This window comes from Euprymna scolopes, chromosome 41 (assembly GCF_053919585.1).
Source record: "Euprymna scolopes isolate OS-2025 chromosome 41, ASM5391958v1, whole genome shotgun sequence".
NCBI lineage: Eukaryota > Metazoa > Mollusca > Cephalopoda > Sepiida > Sepiolidae > Euprymna > Euprymna scolopes.
The window spans coordinates 36,008,374-36,033,813 of record NC_136522.1 but is presented as its reverse complement, the minus strand read 5'-3'; the positions used below and the strand labels follow the sequence as shown (position 1 = coordinate 36,033,813).

The window sequence follows — 25,440 nt, the reverse complement described above, 5'->3', positions numbered from 1 at the left end:
TTTACGAAGAAATCGAAATGTTTTCTGGTGGATTAAATTTCGTAATTATTTAAAAGTTTGTTTTATGACATCGTTAATACATTTTTAATTCAATTAAGAATCAATGAAAAGTAAATAAAAAAAGGATCATTGCGTAAGTCATACACACAAGTTTATTAATAAAAGACGGACCCCTACTTGTTATGACCAAACGAATGTGTTCAACCAGACAGGGTAGATGAGGTGGGTGGGACTAGTTCTGGTCCAAGTTTTTACTTAGATTGGTTGTTAGTTAGACGAGGCAATATAGATTACACATCTTTTCCCATGTTCCACTAGTTAAACTACTCTGACCACAAACTACTTGTGGCCAGGATAAATTAAGATAGGAATCCCAAGCTAGCCGGATACTGGAAGTTAAATACCTCCCTACTGGAGATAGCTGACTTCTGAGAAAAACTAGCCGAACATATTCAGAGGGGTCTAGTGGGGGCGGTAACCAGGAATAGTGGGTTAATGCCAAATCTAGTATTAGGGACTTCTCTGTCAAATATGGCCAATGCCTCACCTTAAATAAGGACAAGGCTGGCACAGGTGATGGCAGGGGGGATTCCCTAGAGATAGACCTAGCTAATGGGGGACCTGAATCACTTGGCTAGCAAGCAGTATCAAGGTCAGGTAGTAAGGGTTAGGATTGATAAAGTGTCCAACGAAGCTGTGAATGTTGAAGCTTCTGAGAGTAAGTCTTTACTCGGGTGCAGATCGGATAAAAACATTTGTAAGGTTCAGAGCCCGGAAGGGCACTTCCTCGTCTCATCTTGGGAGATTTGCGAGCAGTTTCAAGTGCATTTCAAAGATCGTTTCATGCAGCTGTCCAGGCTCCACATCCAGGAGTTTTGCAACTACTGGTTCGCTCAACCTGGAGGCGGCTAGAGCGGCTAGTTATGCTGTTCAGATTGCAGAATGTGAGGTGGTTGCTGCTATGAAGCAGGTCGGCTACAACAAGTCACCAGGACTTGATGGTCTGTCTTACGAGCTTACTTGAGGCTGTTACACATGTTTATTCCGATTCTGATGAAGAAGGACACACATGTTGGAGGGTTAGATAATTTTAGGCCCATTACTCTGTTGAATACAGATTTGAAAATTTTGGTGCGAGTTCTTGCGAATCATTTGCAGGTTGTTATCACTGATTTGGTCAAACCAGATCAGAACTACCCTGTGAAGGGGAGGTCAATTCAAAACAATTTACACGTGATTCGCACAATCATAGAGGGATTAAAAGACAACGCAAAAGCCACACTGAACAATTTGGATCAGTCCAAGGCATTCAATAGGGTGGATCATCGTTTCCTGATGTCTGTTTTAGAGACCACCGATTTGGTTCCGACTTCTCCAGACTTTTGTATGCTCGGCTGACAGCAGTTGTGGAGGTCAACAGGGTGTGGTCGGCATTGTTCGCAGTTTCCTTGTCAGTGCGTCAGGAGTGCCCATTGTCACCCTACTTTATGTCCTCACATTAGAACCATTTCTGCATAGCCTGAGGACCGGGGCAACTGGACTGGCCCTGCATGGTATTGCTTTTCCTGGTGGTACATGAGCCAGGGTTACCATATTTGCAGATGATGTTACTGTATGTGCATTGAGCTCTAATGATGTTGTCGTGACAATGAAGGCACTCAAACAATATGAAGAAGTTACAGGGGCCATTGTCAATCTCAGCAAGTCCGTTAGCCTGAGGTTGGCCGCCTGGCAGGGTTCCCTTGCTCTGCCTGGCAACTTTAGCTGAACCAATGGCCTGATTCATATTCTTGGTATTTGGTTCTCCAGCTTGACAAAAATTGGTTGGGGGTACAGACAAAGGTTGAAGCGTCAGTGGTGACTTGCTTTCGAAGGAGACTTTCCCTAAAAGGTAGAGTGGAGGTGTGCATTACTTATGTCTTTCCAAGCATCCTTTACCAACTGGCAGTACTTCTCTAGCCTATGAGCTGCTTGGCGGATTTAATGCATGTGCTCTTCTCCCTTTTGTTCATAGACAGGTCTGTACTCAATATCCGGTTGAGGGTGGTTTGGGATGCCAAACTTAGCAAGTCATAAAAATGCTGAAAGGTTGGCATTCCTGAGTAGAACTCTGATGTAGGAGTCTGTGTAGGTTCCTGCAGTTGGTGCACCTTTTTCTCAACCTTGTCCCCGATCACGTTGTTGATGACCGATGTAAACCAAAAACTGAATCGCAGTTTCTAAAAGTGCTGCACTTAGACTGTTGTTGAGGTCCAGTGACCTCGCACCACCTAGAACGGCATTTTATCAGGAATTAGTGGAAGAGATCACGTCGAACCTGTGAGGGGAACGGCTGCAGCTGTTGGAGGGAGGAGGTCCGCTCTCTATGAAATTATGCACCAGGCTGGGGCTATCTTAATAATACAGAATTTTCCCTGATCTGGTGATTGGTTAGAAACGTTTTACCCCTCAGTGGCATACTATTCAGAATTGGTAGTAGTAGTAGTAGTAGTATTGATCCTTTTTGTCCATAGTGTGAGGAGGATATAATGGAAACATCAGAACATGCATTTTTTACTTGCTCCAAACTCTGTGAATTCTGGGAGTATATCAGTGATGTTATCAGGTGACGATCTTGGATTTAGCATCCATTGTCTACAAGACAGATTCCTTGTGGCATGGGTTGGAATGAATAGTGTTCATAGCTAGACTGATAGTGTGGACTTCATGCTTAGATATAGGGCGTGGGGGGAGGCGCTTTCTCATTGACATCTGATTATGCATTTTAAAGATCAACTTAAAATCGATAGAAGTGATAGAAGAAGTTTATTTCACTCACAGTTTAGTTGTAGGTGGATACACACCACTAGTTTGTGCACGTTTGTATGAAAAACAGCTCGAGTACATGTACCCTGCTTAGGCATGGCACCGCTGACCAGAAAAGCAGAATCCCAATCTTGTTAAAATAGTTAATCCCACAGTGGGTCAGCTAGTATAAATGATTTCCATGCCCCAATTCTTTATTTTTCAGGTACTAGAATACCTCCAAAGAAACCCAGCCCCGATAAATTTATTTTTGATCCCAATCCGGCTTTATGGTATATTTCTGGAGGTCATTGAACATCTCCATAGCTCCCATCCTGTTATTTTGCCAGTATTTGTCGCTCAATCCCTCTTAGGAAATGCTCAGTAAGAGCCGAAAAACAGGAAGTATCTCAAAACTAGATAGGTGGGAGGGGGTCCTTGCTAACCCAACATCACCCAACATTTTATTTGATTTGTTTATTTTTCATTACCTCCACCCATCATCCTAATGCATCATACACACCACCATCTAATCCCTGATATTAAATACACACCATACTTCATACCTCATTTTCTATATTTAATTAAAAAAAATTGTAAATATTGTAAATTAATCTCATCTGGGGATATTTTAAATAGATTAAGTCCATAGAGTGAATGCGGTATTGTGGTGATTGTAACTAGTTATAGGGAACAGACCAAGTGGACGGCCCCTCTACACCCCTTTTTCTCCCAATACTCATTTTGGTCTCATGCCACATTCAAAAAACTTCTCATTTTATATAATTTTTTCCAAAAATTTTGTAAAGGTTTTTGAATAAATAAAGGTTAGGGAGCAGGAAGCTTCCCAAATTCAACTTTGACATTCCCAGTCGTCAACGAGCCCAGCAGCTGAAGGGTCTCAGCAGCACTAACAGTAGTCGAAACAGCCATTTTCTACAATACTTATGCAAACGACAACTACTTCTATGTGAACCACAAACGACTTATGCTATGCCACTGCCTGTTTCCTGAGACTACCCTTTTACAACCAAGCGGACTCTGGCTCACTTCTGTAGTTATTCAGCACATCCTCCATCTTTCCACCACCTCTTAAAGCCTCCTGCAGCTTCTTGTAGCCTCCAGTGTCTTAAGTCACAGCTCTCAGCAGTGTTCCAGTGCCGGTAGTTGTCAGGCTACCCATTCCAGCACCTGCAGTTGTCAAGTTACACTTTTCAATGCTGGTCGACATCAGGCTACCCATATCAGTGCCTATTGACATCCAGCAGTTTCAGTACCCACTGTCATCCGGTTACCTCCTCCAGTACCCACTGACATCAAGCTGCCCCGTTCAAGAGGTTGATCCTCTTTTACTCAGATTTCCAGGCCTTTCGAATTTGCCACTTGCACTTAGTTCTTTTTGGTAAATAAAAGATGATCCATTCTCTTTAAACGTGTGTCAGTATTTGTCATTCTTCTTTTGCTATTGTCTTTCCCTTTTTGCCTGTGTCTACCTTATAGTTGTACGGTCGATTGGTGCATCTCCCTACCACCTTCAGATCATCTGCAACAACTCTTTTGTTCAAGTAAAGCGTTAATGAAAAATATGACAGGTTAATACATACGTTTTCATGGCATGATCATTACAAAGTTCAACACTAATCCGGTGGTTCCTTTCTTCAAGGCGCGTCTGGGCAACTTTCATCGGTCCTTCCTTCATCTGGATTGCTTTGCGCAAAAGATCAACAGATTTCTCTGTGTCGAAAATCTCTTGCATCGTCTGTAAAAGAACGTTTGTTTGCATTAAGACAAAATAAAATGGGGTTTAATTGGAATTCAAAACAATGACAAACAGGAATCCGACAATATAAAGGAGCAGCAACTTTTATACTTAAAGTTTGATGATTTTTTTTTCCCCATTTTTTTTAAAACATATTTTTTACTTTAATCAGCTACTAATATAAATATATTAGTGGCCAGTCAAGGTCACAGGGGAAACAACCGAAGCAGTAAAACTGAAGCTTGCAGGACACTATATCTACAAGTGTTGACAAATTTAGGCATATTTCATTGGTTTAAAAATATAGGTTCTTTTTTACCAATTGTCAAAAAAATTTAACCGTAAAATAGTATTATAATTTTCAAGAAGCCTGCAAATTTTCATGTAGTTTTGTCCAACAGAACCAAAGAGATGAGCATTTCAATATGGCTACCAGTTCATATATATATATATGTATCCATAACTATACTCCTATAGATTCGCTTTTCTTTTGTGTGCATTGATATTCATATTAAAAACCCTCTTTCCTATTTATTTAAAAAGAAGAAAATATACCTTTATTATATATGGGTTGTGGAATTGCATTCACTAGCAAAAGATCTAGCTAATTTGCATATTCTTTTAAACATTCATTTTAATAAATTCCCTATTAGTTTTTTCGGTTTTCTTATGGGGTGATCATCTTTAGTCAACAATTACGTGTAATTATATTCATGCAGATATTCTACATGATTTATACTTGCATAATATTTGCATAAATAGTTTATAGTAAACACAAAATTGTTTCCATATATATTTTTGTTTAACAAATTTTGCCTAGCAAACTCCACCTAGAGTTTTTGATCTGCAGACAGGAAACTTCATATATAAGCTATTTCAATCAATGCAAAACTTTATATTTGGGGTTTAGCCCGGAAAAATCGGTGCCAAATGTGAAAATTAAAAAAAATTAAATTTGACAGGTGAAGGTCGAACGCTGATGTAATCGGTAGAAAATTATGTACTTGTAAAAAGAGTTTAAAAATTTTTTTCATAATATTATTTGATGTCCTTGCACATTACCAATAGAAAACGAATAAAGAAAAGCTTTTATACTTTTCATACTCTTTTTTTTTATACATTTTCATAACTAGCCTATGTTTCCGGCGTTGCCTGGGTGTTTGAAGGTGTGTGTTGAGCAAAAAAAAAAAAAAAAATTGGTTATATGCAGGCAGGCAGGCTCGAATACGTGAAGGAGAGAAAAGAACGTGAAAAGAAACGTGACGTCTATGCTGTTGCACCCATCATTAAACCGGAAGTGACGTAAGGCTAGTCAATTGAAAAGAGAAGATGACTTTTGAAACTATCGGCGAAAAAAGTGACCCCTCTCTGTAGAAAAGGGCCCAGTTGAGGGTGAAGGAATTAATGTTTTTAACCAATTTTTCGATATTTGTCGTCCGAAGGGTCGAGCTTTAAAATTATATCAATCTCGTGAAAATCCGTCGCCTCTGTCGAAAGTTTTAGGCATACATGCATACATACATACATACATTTAAACAGACAGGTGAGATTTATATCATAGATTATATATATAATCATAAATATATATTTTATATTATAATAATATATATGTATATATTATATATATATATATATATATATATATATATATATATATATATATATATATATATATATATATGTGTGTGTGTGTAGCGCAATAACAAAATTGAATCATGGGAAACGATAAGGAGCAAGCATTGCAGGTGCAGAAGCGTCAAAAGGTCATGCTGTGACATGAATCAAACTCTGTGACCGATCAAGTTGCATCGGAGGGGGGGGGGCGAATGGGGACCGGATCTGATGCATCAGGGGTTATGGTTTTTAGTAATTTAGTTAATTTTAGTAGAGTTGGGTTCAGAATGTTGGAGAGAGTGTTGAACAGTGTTTCCCCGAAAAGGGACAACAGTTTTCAAAGATCGTCATTCACTCCAGTCTGCTGTGACGAAAACACCTGGGAGTGAATAAAAACATACATATAAAAAAAATCATTGTCTTGAGTTCCTGTCAAACATGTGTCTTTGATTATAACAGAACCAGCTCCCTCAAGATGATTGGCAAATTCTCCAGAAGATACATGCAAGAGACAGGTATTTCATCATGTATTATATGTTCTCACACACACACACACACTCACACACACTCACACACACACTCACACACACACACACACTCACACACACACTCACACACACACACACTCACACACACACACTCACACACACACACACACTCACACACACACTCACACACACACACACTCACACACACACACACACACACACACACACACACACACACACACATCCAGAGACTAGACGAGCACGCCGTTAAAATAGATATTAACTCCATGATCATGGGCCTGATTAATAAGATCGTAAAAAAGAGAGTTAAAAAAAGAAGAACCCCTCATTACATAATATAAGTTCCAAATCTCAGTGACTATTGATCAGAATTTAACAAATGAAGGCTCGTTGGAATGGTAATGATATGAATTGTGTAGTCACCTCTGCGACATTTGCCTTTAAGGTTTTACATTTAGGGGATCATCCAGCATCTATAGCCTATTTTTTTGGCACATTTTTATAGCCATCACAGTCATTTGTTTTCCTAGTTTTGCATATGAATTACAAAATATCTGATATCTCCCCCAAACCTCTGGCCTTGATGGAGGGGAAACTAAAACTTGCTGCTCTCGTTTAAAATGATCTGAAATAACAGCAAGGGGAGACTTGATTTCAAATATTTCTCATATGTTATATCTCCCCTCTTTGGTTTTCATACATAAAGTAAATTTCACAGTTTATAAGGATTATTTGATACTGGAGATATTCATAATCGTACCCTATTTTCAAAGGAGGGGAGATATAACATATCAGAAATATTTGGAATCAAGTCTCCCCTTGCTGTCATTTCAGATCATTTGAAATAATAGCAGCAAGTTTTAGTCTCCCCTCCATCAAAGCTAGATGTTTTGGGGATATATATATGTCACATATCGGGGAAGGAAAGGGTGTCTGCTTATTCTGAATTAATGTTCAGATTTACGGCACATCAACCCTTTTGAGGGTGGGTTATAAAATAAAAGCAGAACGTACCTTTTTATATCTTCCTCATATCTCTTGACCATGTCGGCTACATTGGAACAAAAGTTCAGAGTAATAACACAAATCTCATTCTCTGAACAATTCGCTTAGTAACCACGTCAGGGCGATTCACTGGCTTGAACGTAACAACATTACTAGTAGTAGCACCTTCAAAGATTTGTGATCTTCGAAATTGTCATTTTGCAGAAGTTCTTTGTGCGGTCCATGCGAAGGGGCTGGGTATTTGACCAGTAGTCTCTGCTGAGAAAGTCAGAATTGGCCGGCGGTTAGGGGTAGACCTTGACCCGACCGGTGAAGTTTGAAGTACTTCTCATTTATGTTTGTTATTGTCGAGACCCGTGGCCAAAACTTGGAGTTGGGTTAAAGTTTCTTGCTCTCCTTGTCTTGGAGTTGGGTTTTAAACTGACAGGTGTCCATGTAGCATACGCCAGGCTCTCTCGACCCAGTCCTCCCCGATGAGCTTTGCTCCTCTCTATTTAAATACAAATTTAGCAGGTGCCCGGCTCTCACAGCAAGTCTCTTTTGATTGGTTGAAGTTAGACTTTGATAGCCAATCAAACTGCAAGAAGTTAACCAATCAAAGTTTAGTATTTATAAAAAATTGTAAATATTGTCGCTTTCATAGTTGGGACTGCGCCTGCTAATTTGTTGACTTCTTGTTAACTTTGAATGATGTTAATTATTAGTTTTGGGAAACTTCATGAATCGGAATAAGATCTTGCATTTGTGGAGAGATGAAAATTGAACACACCAAAATTATATTTTCTTTTTTCTCTTTTTTTATTCAAACATGATTATCATGAGAGGCGCCAAAATTAAAGGTGCAAGCAAGAAATTAGTTTCCAATTTGTTGTTGAAATGAATTAATTTTCAGTCGAGAATTTGTATAAGAAATTACTAATTCGGCAACTTTCTGACATGGATCATATTGAACTTTCTGCTTTATGGCAAAATGTAATTCACTATTCTAAATTCTTGCCTCGGTTAAGGAGGATGAATTTCTTGGAGAAGTCTCTACCAGCCCAATCGGCACACAGAAGGCAGAAGACATCGCTTATGCAAGCACCGACAGAATCGAGAAATCTATTCATCATAAGTGTCTTAGCGTTGCGAATTTCGTGTCCTTTAGGGTCTATCTGACTCTCCAATGTTAATATTTTTCGCAACAGGTGCAAGAAGACGTAACAAAATGTAAACATTTATAAATTAAAATGCAGTCATGGAACTGACTGGGCAATTGATACCGTTATCTATGTATGTTCGGACTTACTCCATTCAAATCGTGCACGATGCTCAGCCAGCAACCATTTGCTTATACAAGATTGGCATATGCGACATCGATGTGGAGCCTTTTGGTTAGAAGCCAGGGCATGAGAAAGAGCAGAAACGTTATCATTGAAAAGTAGAATTGTAGAAGGTAGAGAATTTGCGAATGAAGGAGAGGCAAATAGCTGATCAACAAGACTACTTTTACGAAAAAAAAAGAAAAAGAAAAAGAAAGAAAAAAACACGGTTTCCTCCATTTCAGTTAATCTTTGAACCAAGGGACACAACTCTTACATTGAATTGTTTGAATTGTCTCCCTTGAATAAATGTTTGCATCAGTGCATGTAGATATTATTTTATTCACTTCATTGGACCTTATGAAGCGTACATGTGTTTCGCGATGATCAAACTTGCCTTTTTCTTAAATGTAAATGTGTAGCATCTGTTTTGATATTACACTTAATTTTTTTTCTGTCCATTAATAACCAAAATAATTTTAATATTTTTCCGATTCCAGAGGAACCATTTGAGGAGTTAGCTTTTCCGGCAGATTTGTCGTTTGATTGTACAAATATCCTCGAAAACATCGGTATCTAGCAGAAGCATTTTTTTTTTTTGCATGTTTCACAATTTTTAAATGGGTAAAATATAATCACATAATTATTGAAAATGTGGTCATGTGATTAAATTTAATTAAAAATTAACAAATTAAAAAATAATGGAAGATGAAGTTTTAAAATAATTAAATATATTTTATTTTATAATTTAAAATTAAAAACATTGACCAATAAAAATGAAATTTTGGGTACTTATGTATTTTTGGTTCCATGCTGAAATGATAACATTTTTATTTTGAAAACCATTTTTAATGAGGAGGTGAGTTTTGTAACTATTCTCTGCTTCCACCTTATAAAAAAAAAAAAAAAGAATCGCGAAACTTGAATTTAAACTGGAAAGAAAAGAAGAAAAAAGTATATATATATATATATATATATATATATATATATATATATATATATATATATATTGTTTTTTTTTTTTTTGGTACCATGCTATTTTTAAATATTTTTCAGGTTAAATTAAAGTTTCACGAATAGTTTTTTTTTTTTTTTTTACATGGGGGTCACCACTTATCAAGGCCCGAAGGCCACTAAGGGATAAGGGTTATTGCGTGTACAGTAATCAATGAGATAGTATTGTAGTAATCGTTAGTATTGGGGGTTTTGATAGAGTGTCTTACTTAAGGGGGCGGTTTGTCAGGAGTTTGTTTATGTTGAACTTAAAGACGTCCAAGTTGTAGTCAGGTGGGAAACAGGCAAGCGGCAGAGAGTTCCACTGGCGTGCAGTTCTAAGAAATAAGCTTTGCTCATGGAATCTACGTTTGGATTTAGGCACAGATAAAGAGTGGGGAAAATTATTGACAGTAGTTTCAGCCAGACGGGTGTTTCTCGTGAAAGATTGGCGAGGGGGGGACGAGGGATGAGCACCTGCCATGAAAATAAGAATAAAATAAAGACAGGCTCGCAATGTCTCTTCTGTGGAAGAGAGGTTGCAGGGAAGAGAAAAGGGCATCCCCCACTAAACCACAAAGTGTATTTTGTACTCTGTCAAGGCAGGATAGGCTGTTTTTTGTTCCATTTCAGATCAGGAGTAAAGGTCAAACACAGAAGCTTGTCAAAACATGGGGCCTCTCCAAGACGAGAGCCATCCATTTCAATTGATGCCAGTTGGGGATCAGAGCGTTGATGATGTAAAGATAGAAGCTTGGTTTTGGATGCATTAAAAGTGACCAGCCACCGCTTCCCCCATTATACCACGTGCTCAAGATCAGAGGAGAGAGAATTAGAGAAAACTTTGTCATTTACGGCCTTTGATGTGTTGCCATAGATGGTTGTGTCATCAGCATAGATGTCAACGAATGATTTAAGTATGTGTTTTGGGAGATCATTGATGTATATCAGAAAAAGAGTTGGGCCCAGGATGGACTCCAGCATTAATACTGTGGGACTCTGATTTCTGCCCATCAACCACTACTCTTATGAACCTATCGGAGAGAAATGATTTGATGATTGAGAAAACATTTCCAGTAATACCGTAGCTTGAAATCTTGTGAAGTAGGCCCTTATGCCATACCTTATCGAAGGCCTTTGAAATGTCAAGAGCAATTGCCCTGGAAAGGAAGCCTTTGTCAAGAGATTCACCAATCCTGTGTGATATAACCGTTAGCACATCTGCTGTAGATCTTGCAGAGCGGAAACCATATTGCATGTCACTAAGAAGGTTGTTTCTGTTGAGGTGGTTGACTACTTCTTTATTTAATATGGATTCTAACAATTTACTCATGACACACAGGAGACTTATTCGTCTGTACTAAGAGGGAGATGACTTTTCACCTGAATTCTTAAATACAGGGCATACTGATGAGGTTTTCAAGGGTGTTGGAAAGCACTTCTCCTTAAGGCAATGCTTGAACAGTTTTGTAAGTATGGGGGCAAGTTCTGGTTAGAGCTTTTTCAGCACTATAACTGGAATGCCATCAGGGCTAGTTGCTTTACTGGAATCAAGGTTCTTGATTAGCTTGGCGACCTCACGCACAGATATTTGTATGTTGCATAGCGTGTTTTCTGTTATAGGAGGAAATACAGGGAGTTGATGGTCATTGTCGCATGGGGTAGAATTAGCTGCAAAGTTCTTGGCAAATAGTCTGGCCTTGTCTGCTGCTGACGAGATGACCTCATGTCCATTGAAGATAGTTGAGATAGAACGCACGCTTCTGTTCAAGATCCTGTTTGTTATTTGCCAGAACTGGTGGGAACCAAGCTGATGCTCAGCTACTTTGGATTTAACAGACTGAGCATATACCTCTCTTGCATGTTTTATTACTCTTTTACAGTGGTTGCTGGCAGTCCTGAACGCAGCTTTAGTCTCAGTACATCTATTACGTTGGTAGCTATGGAAAAAGTGATTTCTGTGCGCGATGGCAGCAGCACATTCAGGGGAGAACCATGGCTGGCTATTAAATTTTTGTTGGAATTTTTTGGATTGTATGAATCGGTCTATGCCTATAATTAATCATTCGGTCAGGTCTGATACTATAGAGGACACATCCTTTTTAAACATTGAATGCAGAGATAGGTCAGATATGAATGTACAGAAGCTATCCCAGTCAGCCATAGAGTATCGATATACAGTATGGTGGAGAGGTATATATGAAGACTTATTACATTTCGTTTTTATCTTAACTGCTACAACAGAGTGGTCAGAGGATCCCAGAGGAGATAGAACGGAACATGAACACAGCTCAGGGGAAGTTGTGAGGAAAAGGTCTAGAAGGCTTGCATATTGACCGGGTGTATCGGGCACACGGGTGGGTTTGTGTACAATCTGAGTGCAATGGCAAAATCATGACAAAACCTCCCCTCGTCATCGGTTTTATTTGAGTGGGTCAGCCATTCCACATTATGGACATTGAAGTCACCGCAAATGTGAATGTTAGCCAAAGGATGAGCAGACAGGATGTGGTCAATTTTCTCAGATATACTCTTAAAGATAGTAACCCCACTGTTGTGAGGTCGATAGAGGGCAAATATAAATGCAGTGGTGTAAGCTAGTGCAACCCGAAAGCACATATAAGGTAAATTAGGGTCTTTTCTGGAGATATCCCTATCACATGGAAAGTCATCTTTGATGTAGGCACATATTCCATGCCCATGGCGATCTTGGGGGTCAGATTTAGATGTTAAGTTGGAGTATCCTTTAATTATGAATTCGTCTAGAGAAGTGATTGGCCCTATGCCAGTTTCACTTAGAAAGAATATGTCTGGTTTCGTCTCCTGTAATTGTGTTTCAACCTCTGGAAGGTTGGAACGTAGACCCCTGATGTTGGAGAAGGAGACCTGGTAGTAGGGGTCTACGTTGGTGGATGGGGTTCTAGGTTTATTCGTGTTTCTTTTTTGGAGATTTTTCATGATTGAGGTTTTAGGGTTTGTTGTGCAGGTCGGTAGACTTGGTTGGAGCAGGACAGAGAGGGAAAATAAGAGAGAAAAAGACAAGAATTTTTTTTTTTTTTTGTAGCACATGATAAGGTAAAACCGTAACAATTACCCACTAATATGGCATCGAGAGGCCCTATCAGAAACTACTGTATGGTCCAGAATCCATTCACTAAATGGCAATACAGCAGCCCCGGTACTTTGCACCTGCTGATAGGACAGCCTCCTTAGTGGTTAATCCAAGGTTCAGGTCCCTGACTATCAGGCGGGTAATGTCAGCCCAGCAGCTTTCCCATGTTAAGAAATGACTTTCAAAATAATAACATTATTTTTTTAGCACAGTACCAAAAGTACTCAAAATTTGTGTTTTATTGTTCAATGTTTTCAATGTTAAATTATAAAATAAAATATATTTAATCATTTTAAAACTTCATCTTGCATTATTTGTTAAACAACGTGATTAATTTGAATAAAATTTTTATAACATGATCACATTTTCAACAATTATGTGATTATATTTTAACCATTTGTCGACCTGAATAAAATGTTGCAGTTTTAGTTCACACAATAAGAAACTGAAATTCAAAGTTTGGCACGATTCTATGTATACACTGGCTGCTTGACAATTCTTAGAAATTAGTCTGGTACTCCCAGAGCAGGCTGTCTGAAGATATTGGCTTCATGAGACGAAATGCACCTAATATTGATGCTTTTTGTTGTTCTACTTACTTTTGCAAAACTTAATTATCTTTTGCAAAACTTAATCATCTTTTGCAAAACTTAATTATCTTCTGCGAAACCAAAAACAAAAAACCCACATTTTCCTTCTTCCCATTTCCCCTTATTCTTTCTATCTTTCTTCCTGAATGGTTTCCTAACTTAAGATGTACCAAACACTGTAACGATTTTCCTCTCCCATTGCAAACCTCATTCATGTTCGGCTGGGCAGGAAACAAAAAACGATAAAATCCACTCTAAAACAATCAAACCAAACACTACAAACAAGCGATTGAAGATACAAAAAGTTTGAAGAATAAAAACCTACAAAATAACTGAATGCAACATGGATACTATTGCCAAAATAACTGGGTTCGGCATTAAATTATCCAAAAAGGGTTGATATGCCATAAAGAAAAAAAAAAAAAAAAAAAAACAATTAGAAATTAGTTAAGCACACGCGTTCAATACTGTTAAATTGTATTATTTATTAGCTGGCCCCCAGCATTGCTGGATTCTACGATACGCTTAAACATGATATTTTAATTTATGCAGATTGCATATGTATTATTATAGAATCAATCCTCTATATACTTTTTTTGTTCTCTTCTCACGACATATGTTATGAGGAATAATTGGCCTGGTGGACTAAATCGCAAAAAAATAAATAAATAAAATAAAATAATGTTCATCAAATTCCGTCTGTGTTTGTTTACAATATCACATCAGCTGATATTTTGGGTTTGACGATAAATGCCCTGTCAACGTCACTTCTGATTAATGCTTACTTTTAAAATATGCAAATGAAGAAATGATTTGCAGCGATTTTAAATGGTACCTCTTTTTTTTTTATCATAAATTGAACTCATTTATAAGACAAAATGGTGAAGTACACCCAGACTGGAAAAGGGGATCATTCGATCTGTAGTCGAATGATCTGACTGAGTTATATCTCCAAATGACAATAAATTTGTTTTTAAGAAGAAATGATTTACTGAGATTTTATTATTTCCCTTGGCTGGTGTAACTTAAAATATTCCCCTGTAAAAATTCTTCTTTTTTTAAGAGAGAAAAACTATTTTTAAGGTCGGATTTTTTTTGATTTTCGATACTTATTTTTAAGGTCGGATTTGATTTTCGATACTTATCGGATGAATTTCTATACAAAACATATCTAAGAACACTGGCAGGAACATATTAATTAGTTTTCTGTGAAATTTGCAAAAGGTAGGCTCAACCATTTCGGAACCTATGGGGAAGGAACTCACACACACACAATATTTCTTTTCCTTGTTTCTTTGTGCTAAATAACAATTTTTCAATTTTGAAAAGTAGAAAAGTATGGAACACGGTTCAACAAGAGCTGTAGCATAAACGTTTTCTGTAAAATATTGGTTATTTCTATCAAAATACTCAATCTCGAATGGTTACTTTTGTGGCGAAACTAACCTATGTTACCTACTAATAGACTATTCCAATCTCAATGAATACCGGAAGACTAAGTTGGAAGGTGTCAGTCGATAGCCAGTGGACCATACGAGGTCATTCGTCGGCCATGACAAACAACCCTCGTATTGTATGCTTTGCAATACATGTTGTTACTTTATTTTGGCATTCTGTTTTTCTTTGTAACTCTTCAACAGTGGTGACGTCATATTTCGAACTCACAGAGGTCACTCAACATTAAAATACCATCCAGCATTAAAAAGAATTCACAACGGAAAGCTGAATTAAACCAAGCAAGTGTTCAGAAAACATTGATGATTGAAAAAAAAAAAGAACTTGCGAATGGTGTGTGGATATAAAAGTTTGAATTGCCAATTCGTGGAAAGTAAGAATATCTTCATACTTTTTTTGTTCTCACGACATGTGAGAGCACCCATAAATACAAAGAAAAATGAATACAAATTATGTTTTTTTTCTCGCATCAATAAATAAGTGTGTCAGCGAACATTTTATTACTTCTCAAAAAAAAAAAAGTTAGTATGATTTTCGGCTTTTTTCGTCACGGTCAACATTTTTTTTCTGTTCTATGGGGGAAAATATTTGCTTCGAAAAAATACTGAATATTTCTGTCGGCATATGTATTTTTTTTCTCTCGTTTTGGGAAGAAATATTCTTTCCAAGGAATTTAAAACTGTATGTTCAATGCTCGTTTGCAAAGTGATCGAAAGAAATGAAATACCACCAGTTGTTCTAAAAATTCTAAAAACGCGTTAATCTGGACACAGTTTTGTGCAATTTCTGTAAATCCAGTATTTTACACATCATACAAAAATGGACTCCTTACAAAGTACATTTGAACAATTATTAAACTGCAAATTGAACTACAGAAACACTCAGATGAAAGACAACAACAACAACAACACCAGCAATAACAACAACAATGAAAACAACAATAGTAACAACAACAACAGCAACAACAACAACAACAACGAATTATGTTAGACACCTATGCAATATGAAAATCAATAGCACATGAAAGAGCTGCATACTCGTCATAAAAAATAATATGTCCATCAACAACCCTAACCCTAACCCCTGCATGTTTACAAGATTCAATATAGAATGTGATTGACAATTTCTACTACGGACCTGAAGAAAATAAAGTATTTTAAGCTTATTTTTGTCAGTACGAAAATGTTTTTAGTAAGTTTACTTTTACAGAAACTAGAGGCGACCAAGCATAAAAAGTTTCTGGAGTTTATTTTACTATGTAAAACGTCGGAATTAACTTTTACCGAGACGGTGGAACTTTTTACCGAACTATTTTACCTGGAAGTCTCTTTATTCCATAAACGTTGGTCATATCTGAATTTGAAGAAGAATGATGAAGATGATTTCGCAACGTATGCAGCCATGGTAAATAAACATTGTGACGAATTGAAACTTGCAGACCTCAGTGCAGACAATTTTAAATCTTTTATTTGTGCAAGGATTGTCTTCTGGTCGAGATGCGGAAATTAGGATGTGTGTCCTTACAAAATTAGAAAATGAACCAAACCTAATTCTGCAAAAGTTAATGGAAAACTACCAGAAAATAGAAATTATTAAAAACGATTCAATGAATATCAAAGCTAGAATCGCACAGTTAAAAAAGGCAGACAAACAGTTTAAAAAAAAACACATAAAAAATAAAACACAAGTTAGGTAAAAAAAAGGACACACATATCGACACATAGCAAAATAAGAATTTGAAGAAAGAAGAATCCTGTCTTCATGTAATAGATGTAGCAATTTGCATTGGGTTAAGGACTATTCATATTTATCAAGAAAATGTTTAATATGTAAAAGAAAATAGGACACAAAGATACTCATGGCAGAAATAAAATTAAATACACAACCAAGTGTGTTTGGCAGGGACTGAAAATAACGAGGAACGGTTCCAAAAATATGTGGCTATAAAAATCATGATAAAAATAAAAATGCGACTCGATTCAGGTTCAGACTTTTTGATAGTAAATTTAAATACCTGGAAGAAAGTGAATAAACTCACACTGTTGAGAGCATGCAAAACACCAAATGTTGTTAACGGTACGCAAATTAATTTTGAAGGCTCACATTATTGAGAAAGACGAAAAAACTAAAAGTTTATGCATTAAGGAATACCACTAACCTAATAGATTCATGAATTTAAGTTATGGAACCAGCCAACCAATACTTTTGTAAAACACAAATAAAAAGTACAACAAACGCCCATACCTTGAAAAACAAATTAAAAGGAAACTTTTCTTGTTTTAGACTATGTAAAGCTAAACAGAAGGTGCGCCGATACTGTTGTTGACCAAAAATAGCTTTCCCCTTATGAGAAAAGCGCCTGGCCACAAACTAAGAAACCAAAATCAACCATTTATCGCTAATATTAAAGTAATGACCCCTTCGCCAACTGACCCAGTCGTAAATGTCTATGCAACTGTAGGCGATTTTTCACTGTATATGAAAACATCAGCTACATCGCAACAGATACCATTTGCAACTCTATTTTCCCAGTATTGAAACATTATTTACCAAGAGTCACTCAAATATATTACGTGCAGCCAAATAATGACACTCAAACTGTTTTTCACAATATGTTTTACCTAGTGTCTTTTCAAAATAGACAGATTATCAGCTTAACAAACACTATGGAACCCCCTGGAACAATATCGCCTATTGTTTGATTATTAGGTTCAAGGTGAGGTTTATTGACCCTTAATTAGTTGTGGTGGCAAGTTATCAATTGGTTTTTTAAATTCTCATGATTAATACACGAGAAAAATGGCAATAAAACGTTTTTCTTACAAACGAAAAAATTTTGCCCTGAATAATGAATCCCCCCAAAAGTAGAGTCTATTGAAACCGTCTACTACATGTTTGATATTGAGCTTCCCCAAATCACACCAGAACCACGATGTTTGAACAGGAAAAGGAAAATCACCAAGCCGTTCATGGTCCACGCAAAGAGGGAAAAATACTGATACACCGTCTGGAGTTATCAGCTTGGGAAGGGAATGTTGTGGCAGAACTAACCTACGTTACTAAAAGACTATTCCAATCTCAATAAATACCGGAAGACTAAGCCGTAAGGTGTCAGTCAATATCCGGTGGACCAACCTAGCTTGTTTGTCAGCTACAATGAACAGCCCATGTATTATATGCTTTGCAACACATGTTGTTACTTTATTTTGGTGTTCTATTTTTCTTTGTAACCCTTTAACAGGGCTGTAACAGTTAATGAAATCTTGACCAATGAAAAGGAGCTGAGTTACCATTGGCAACATCAGCAAGAACCGAAACCCAGCCAGCAGTGAAAATCTTAACTTTCCAAATGAACCTATGTTAGACACAACACAATATGATTAACATTAATATTAAGCATAGCAGCAGCTTATTCCTACAGTTTCACAAACTCACAGATATAATGCACTTTGAAAATTTTCTCTTGAGTTTTGATTGTTATAACTCGTCGTAAATAAAATCAATTCATGCATGAATTAACTTTACTATTACTTTTGATATTTTTCTACTTCAAAATTATATATATTTTTTTATTACATATTGATTTTGTTAGTAATTAAAATACTCCCACTCCCAATACATACGAAATTTATCTAAAACGAAATTTGGTTATATGTCTTTAAAACGCTATCTTGAAATTTAGTTATATGTCTTTAAAACGCCATCCTGTTTGAACACACTGGCCTGGCAATCGATAATTTTATATAATATTGATCCATCACTCTAAATTTTAAATGTTTGTTTTTTAGGCAACAAGTTTTTCAATATGTAATCACCTAAAAAAGTAAAATTACATTTCTATTTTAGGTGAATTAGCAATACAGTGTGCCTATATAAACTTACCTTTATTCGTTTACTTTTTAATTTAAAACTATTTTTTAATGTTTATCTAATTTTCATCATACTTTAATTTCCTCTTTTAGTTATTTAAGTTTAAAATTAAAATTAAAATTTCAAATTTCAAATTCAAATTTAAATTTTAAATTTAACACCTGACAACATTAGCAGGAGAAGAGGAATAGCAACTTCTGTATTTTGTCAATTTATTTTGGATGGCTGCATTGGTGGAATGAATGCTGCTTTCACACAAGTTTGAAATGAATTATTTGTGAAAAATGTGGCTTAAATTTAGTTTGGAATCGAGAGTTAAGAGTGATGACTACCAATGTCACTAGGTGATCGAAATTCCCAAGTGGGCTATGGAAACTAATCACAAAAGTCTAGAGTACTGTAGTCAGGAATGGATCAAGAAGTGAGGCTGGAGGGCTGGTAACATGACAGTCTGTGTAAGGGAATAAGATAAAGAACATAGGAAATTACATTACATAGGAAATAACATTGCATAGGAAATGACATTACATAGGAAATAACATTACATAGGAAATAACATAACATAGGAAATAACATAACATAGGAAATAACATTACATAGGAAATAACATTACATAGGAAATAACATTACATAGGAAATGACATTACATAGGAAATAACATTACATAGGAAATAACATAACATAGGAAATAACATAACATAGGAAATAACATAACATAGGAAATAACATTACATAGGAAATAACATTACATAGGAAATAACATTACATAGGAAATGACATTACATAGGAAATAACATTACATAGGAAATAACATAACATAGGAAATAACATAACATAGGAAATAACATAACATAGGAAATAACATTACATAGGAAATAACATAACATAGGAAATAACATAACATAGGGAATAACATAGCATAGAGGATCAGAAGCCCTAGAATTTGCATGCCTCCTCTCTGATATAGAGCCAAATGAAATAGATATTATTAAAAAAATGTAGAAAATCTTCTTAGCCAAGGCCAGAAATGGACCAAAAGGAACCAAACTGGATTTTTTGACCTCTCAATGGACTCTCTTGATTCTTCAGAAGCAACTGACGTAGTAGTCCTTTTTATTTTATTTAACTTCACAAGAATAATCGATATAAAAAATATAGGACTCTATATGGACGAGGGACAGCTAATTGATGAGAACTCCGACGACCCCAAATGCAAAAACGAAAAAAGCCTTAATTAAAGAAATGAAAATAATTAAATCTAATTTAAAACCTGTAAACTTCCTCGATATTACTTTAAACCTAACAAAAAACACATATGAACCTTATAATAAAAACAGTTCCAATCCTTTATATATGCACCCTTTATCCAACCACCCGAAACATATCATTAATCACATTCCCAAATCCATCGAAAATAGAATTAGTACAAACTCATCAAAACGAGACATTTTCAATAAACATAAATCCTTCTATGAAAGAGATTTAAAAAATAGTGGATATACTAATACCACCATTAACCATATCGACTCCTCCCCCAATAATAAAGAACCCTCCCCCAATAATAAAGACCCCTCCCCCAATAATAAAGAACACATAAAAATTATTTGGTTCAGCATTCCTTTTAATGTAATCATCAAAGATAAACTAGGAAAAAATTCTTCAAATTAATTAACACCCACTTCCCCCAAATAAACTATTACATAAAACTCAGCTACAGTTGCACTGGTAACCTAGAAAGAATAATTTAAAAACACAATAATAGAATAATAAACAACAACAAGTTACAATAATAACACATTAAGACTGCAACTGCACAAATAAGTCAGATTGTCCACTTAAACAACAATACTTATAGTCTAAAGTTGTATACAAAGCCACTATCGCACAAACAGAAAACCTTAATGATAAAATTATTATATCGTATTTCCTGAAACCTCTTTAAAAGACCATTTTAGAGTCCACAAATACTCCTTCAATAACCCCAACCACACCAAACAAACCTATTCAACTGCACACTACTTAACCCTAATTCAAAAGAATCTCAAACCCACCATTAAATGGAAAATTCTCAAAAAATTCTAATACCTGTAAATTCTTATATTCTCCCGCTTCCTTTGTCTGCATGAAACTTTTTTTATTAGTGACGTTAAAGATATAGGTAAATTATTAAACATTAGAAATGGAACGTCAGTTGTTTGTAGACATTGCAAATCCCACCTTCTTAGAAACTTCACAACTTACTGAAGTTCACATGATAAAAAAAAAATCCCCCAATCTAATGACTGCACACTGTTAACACTACTACACTGTTAACACTATTACACTGTCAACGCTACTACACTGTTAACACTAATACACTGCTAACATTATTACACTGTTAACACTACTACACTATTAACACTATCACACTGTTAACACTATTACACGGTTAACACTACTACACTGTTAACACTATTATACTGATAACACTACTACACTGTTAACACTACTACACCGTTAACACTGCAACACTGTTAAACCTATTACATCGTTAACACTACTACACTGTAAACATATTACACTGTTAACACTACTACACTGTAAACACTACTACACTGTTAGCATTACTACACTGTGAACATTACTACAATGTTAACACTATTACACTGTTAACACTACTACACTCTTAACACTACTACAATGTTAACACTATTACACTGTTAACACTATTACATTGTTACCACTACTACACTGTTAACACTATTACACTGTTAACATTATTAGACTATTAACACAACTACGCTGTTAACACTATTACACTGTTAACACTACTACACTGTTAACATTATTACACTGTTAACACTATTACACTGTTAACACTACTACACTGTAAACACTATTACCATGTAAACACTACTAAACTTTTAAGACTATAACACTGTTAACACTACTACACTGTTAACACTATTACACTGTAAAAACTATTACACTGTTAACACTACTACATTGTTAAACTACTACACCGTTAACACTACTACACTGTTAACACTATTACACTGTTAAAACTACTACGCTGTTAACACTACTACACTGTTAACACTATTACACTGTTAAAACTACTACGCTGTTAACACTTCTACACTGTTAAAACTATTACACTGTTACCTCTACCCCACTGTTATCAGTACTACACTCTTAACACTATTACACTGTTAGCACTATTACACTGTAAACACTACTACACTGTTAAACTACTACAGTATTAACACTATTGCACTTTTAACACTATAACACTGTAAACACTACTACACTGTTAACACTATTACATTGTTAACACTATTACACCGTTTACACTACTACACTGTTAACACTATTACACTGTTAACACTATTACATTGTAAACACTATAACAATGTTAACACTACTACACTGTTAACACTATTACACTGTTAACACGATTACACTGTTAACACTACTACACTGTTAACACTATAACACTGTTAACACTACTACACTGTTAACACTACTACACTGTTAACACTATAACACTGGTACCACTAGTACACATTTAATACTATTCCACCGTTAACACTATTACACTGTAGTGTAGTAGTGTTAACAGTGTGATAGTGTTAACAGTCTAGTAGTGTTAACAGTGTAACAGTGTTAACAGTGTAGTAGTATTAACAGTGTAGTAATGTAAACAGTGTAAAAGTGTTAACAGTGTAATAGTGTCCACAGTGTAATAGTGTCAACACTACTACCCTATTCACATTATTACACTGTTAACACTACTACACTGTTAACACTATTACACTGTTAAAACTACTACGTTGTTAACACTACTACACTTTTAACACTATTACACTGTTACCTCTACTCGACTGTGAACAGTACTACACTGTTAACACTATTACACTGTTACCACTATTACACTGGTAACACTACTACACTGTTAAACTACTAAACTGTTAACACTATTACACTTTTAACACTAGTACACTGTTAACACACTTACACTGTTAACACTACTACACCGGTAACACTACTGCACTGTTAAACTACTACACTGTTAACACTATTGCACTGTTAAAACTACTACGCTGTTAACACTATTACACTGTTAACACTATTACACTGTTAACACTACTACACTATTGACACTATTACACTTTTAACACTATTACACTGTTACCTCTACTCCACTGTTAAAAGTACTACACTCTTACACTATTGCACTGTTAACACTATTACACTGTTAACACTGCTACACTGTTGAACTACTACATTGTTAACACTATTACACTGTTAACAGTATTACACAGTAAACTCTACTACACTGTTAACACTATTACATTGTTAACACTATTACACCGTTTACACTACTACACTGTTAACACTACTATACTGTTACCACTATTACACTGTTGACACTACTACACTGTAAACACTATTACACTGTTAACATGATTAAACTGGTTACACTATTACACTGTTACCACTATTACACTGGTAACACTATTACACTGTTAACACTATTACACTGTTAACACAACTACACTGTTAACACTATTACACTGTTAACATTATAACACTGTTAACACTATAACACTGTTAACACTACTACACATTTAACAATATTACACTGTTAACACAATTACACTGGTAACACTATTACACTGTTACCACTACTACACTGATAACACTACTACACTGTTAACACTGCTACACCGTTAACACTACTACACTGTTAACACTACTACACTCTTAACTCTATTACACTGTTTACACTACTGCACTGTTAATGCTACTACACTGTTAACATTATTACAGTGTTAACATTACTACAATGTTAACATTATTACACTGTTAACACTACTACAATGTTAACACTATTACACTGTTAACACTATTACACTGTTACCACTACTAAACCGTTTACACTATTACACTGTTAAAACTACTACGCTGTTTACACTACTACACTGTTAACACTATTACACTGTTAACACTACTGCACTGTTAACATAATTACACTGTTAACAATATTACCCCGTTTACACTACAACAGTGTAAACACTATAACACTATAACTGTTAACACTATTACACTATAAAAACTTCTACGTTGTTTACACTAGTACACTTTTAACACTATTACACTGTTACCTCTACTCCTCTGTTAACAGTACTACACTGTTAACAGTACTACACTGTTAAACTACTACACTGTAAATACTACTACACTGTTAACACTACTAAACTGTTAACACTATCACGCTGTTACCACTATTACACTGCTAACACTATTACACCGTTAAAACTATTACACTGTTGTGTAGTAGTGTTAACAGTGTAATAGTTTTTACAGTGTAATAGTGTTAACAGTGTAATAGTGTTAACAGTGTAGTAGTATTAACAGTGTAATAGTGTTTACAGTGTAGTAGTGGTAACAGTGTAGTAGTGTTAACAGTGTTATAGTGTTAACGCTGTAGTAATGTTAACGGGGTGATAGTGTTAACAGTGTAGTAGTGTTACCAGTGTAGTAGTGTAAACAGTGTTATAGTTTTAACAATGTAATAGTGTAAATAGTGTAGTAGTGGTAACAGTGTAATAGTTTTAACATTGTAATAGTGTTAACATTGTAGTAGTGTTAACAGTGTAGTAGTGTTAACAGTGTAATAATGTTAACATGATAGTAATGTTAACAGTGTAATAATGTTAACAGTGTAGTAGTGTTAATAGTGTAGTAGTGTTAATAGTGTAGTAGTGTTAACAGTGTAATAGTGTTAAGGGTGTAGTAGTGTTAACAGTGTAGTAGAGGTAACAGTGTTATATGTTAACCCTTTAGTAGTGTTAACGATGTAATAGTGTTAACAGTGTAGTAATGTTAACAGTGTAGTAGTGTTATCAGTGTAATAGTGTTAACAGTGTGATAGTGTTAACAGTGTAATAGTGTTAACAGCGTAGTAGTGTTACACTATTACACTGTTAACACTACTATATTGTTAACACTACTACACTATAGTGTAGTAGTGTTAACACTGTAGTAGTGTTAACAGTGCAGTAGTGTTAACAGTGTAGCAGTGTTAACAGTGTAATAGTGTTAACAGTGTAACAGTGTTTACAGTGTAGTATTGTTAACAGTGTAATAGTGGTAACAGTGTAGTAGTGTTAACACTATTACACTGTTACCACTATTACACTGTTAACATTACTACACTGTTAACACTATTACACGGTTAAAACTACTACACTCTTAAGACTATTACACTGTTAACACTACTACACTGTTAACACTATTACACTGTTAACACTACTACAATGTTAACACTATTACACCGTTAACACTATTTCACTGTTAACACTACTACACTGTTAACTCTTTGACACTACCCATCGAAACGCACACCTATTTCATTAAACATTTTTTTACTTTATAACTTTAAGTTCAACATTTATAATTATAT

The 25,440-nt window shown here is 35.6% G+C and overlaps 1 protein-coding gene across 1 annotated transcript in view; it reads right to left on the bottom strand.

The window, feature by feature from the left end:
• LOC145266473 (tektin-3-like) overlaps nt 1–25,440 on the bottom strand; it is a 118,843-nt gene that overhangs the window by 3,862 nt on the left and 89,541 nt on the right. The window contains exon 9 of the mRNA XM_080122160.1: nt 4,389–4,543. Coding sequence (XP_079978286.1) covers nt 4,389–4,543 — 155 coding nt within the window. The remainder of the gene's footprint in view (nt 1–4,388; nt 4,544–25,440) is intronic.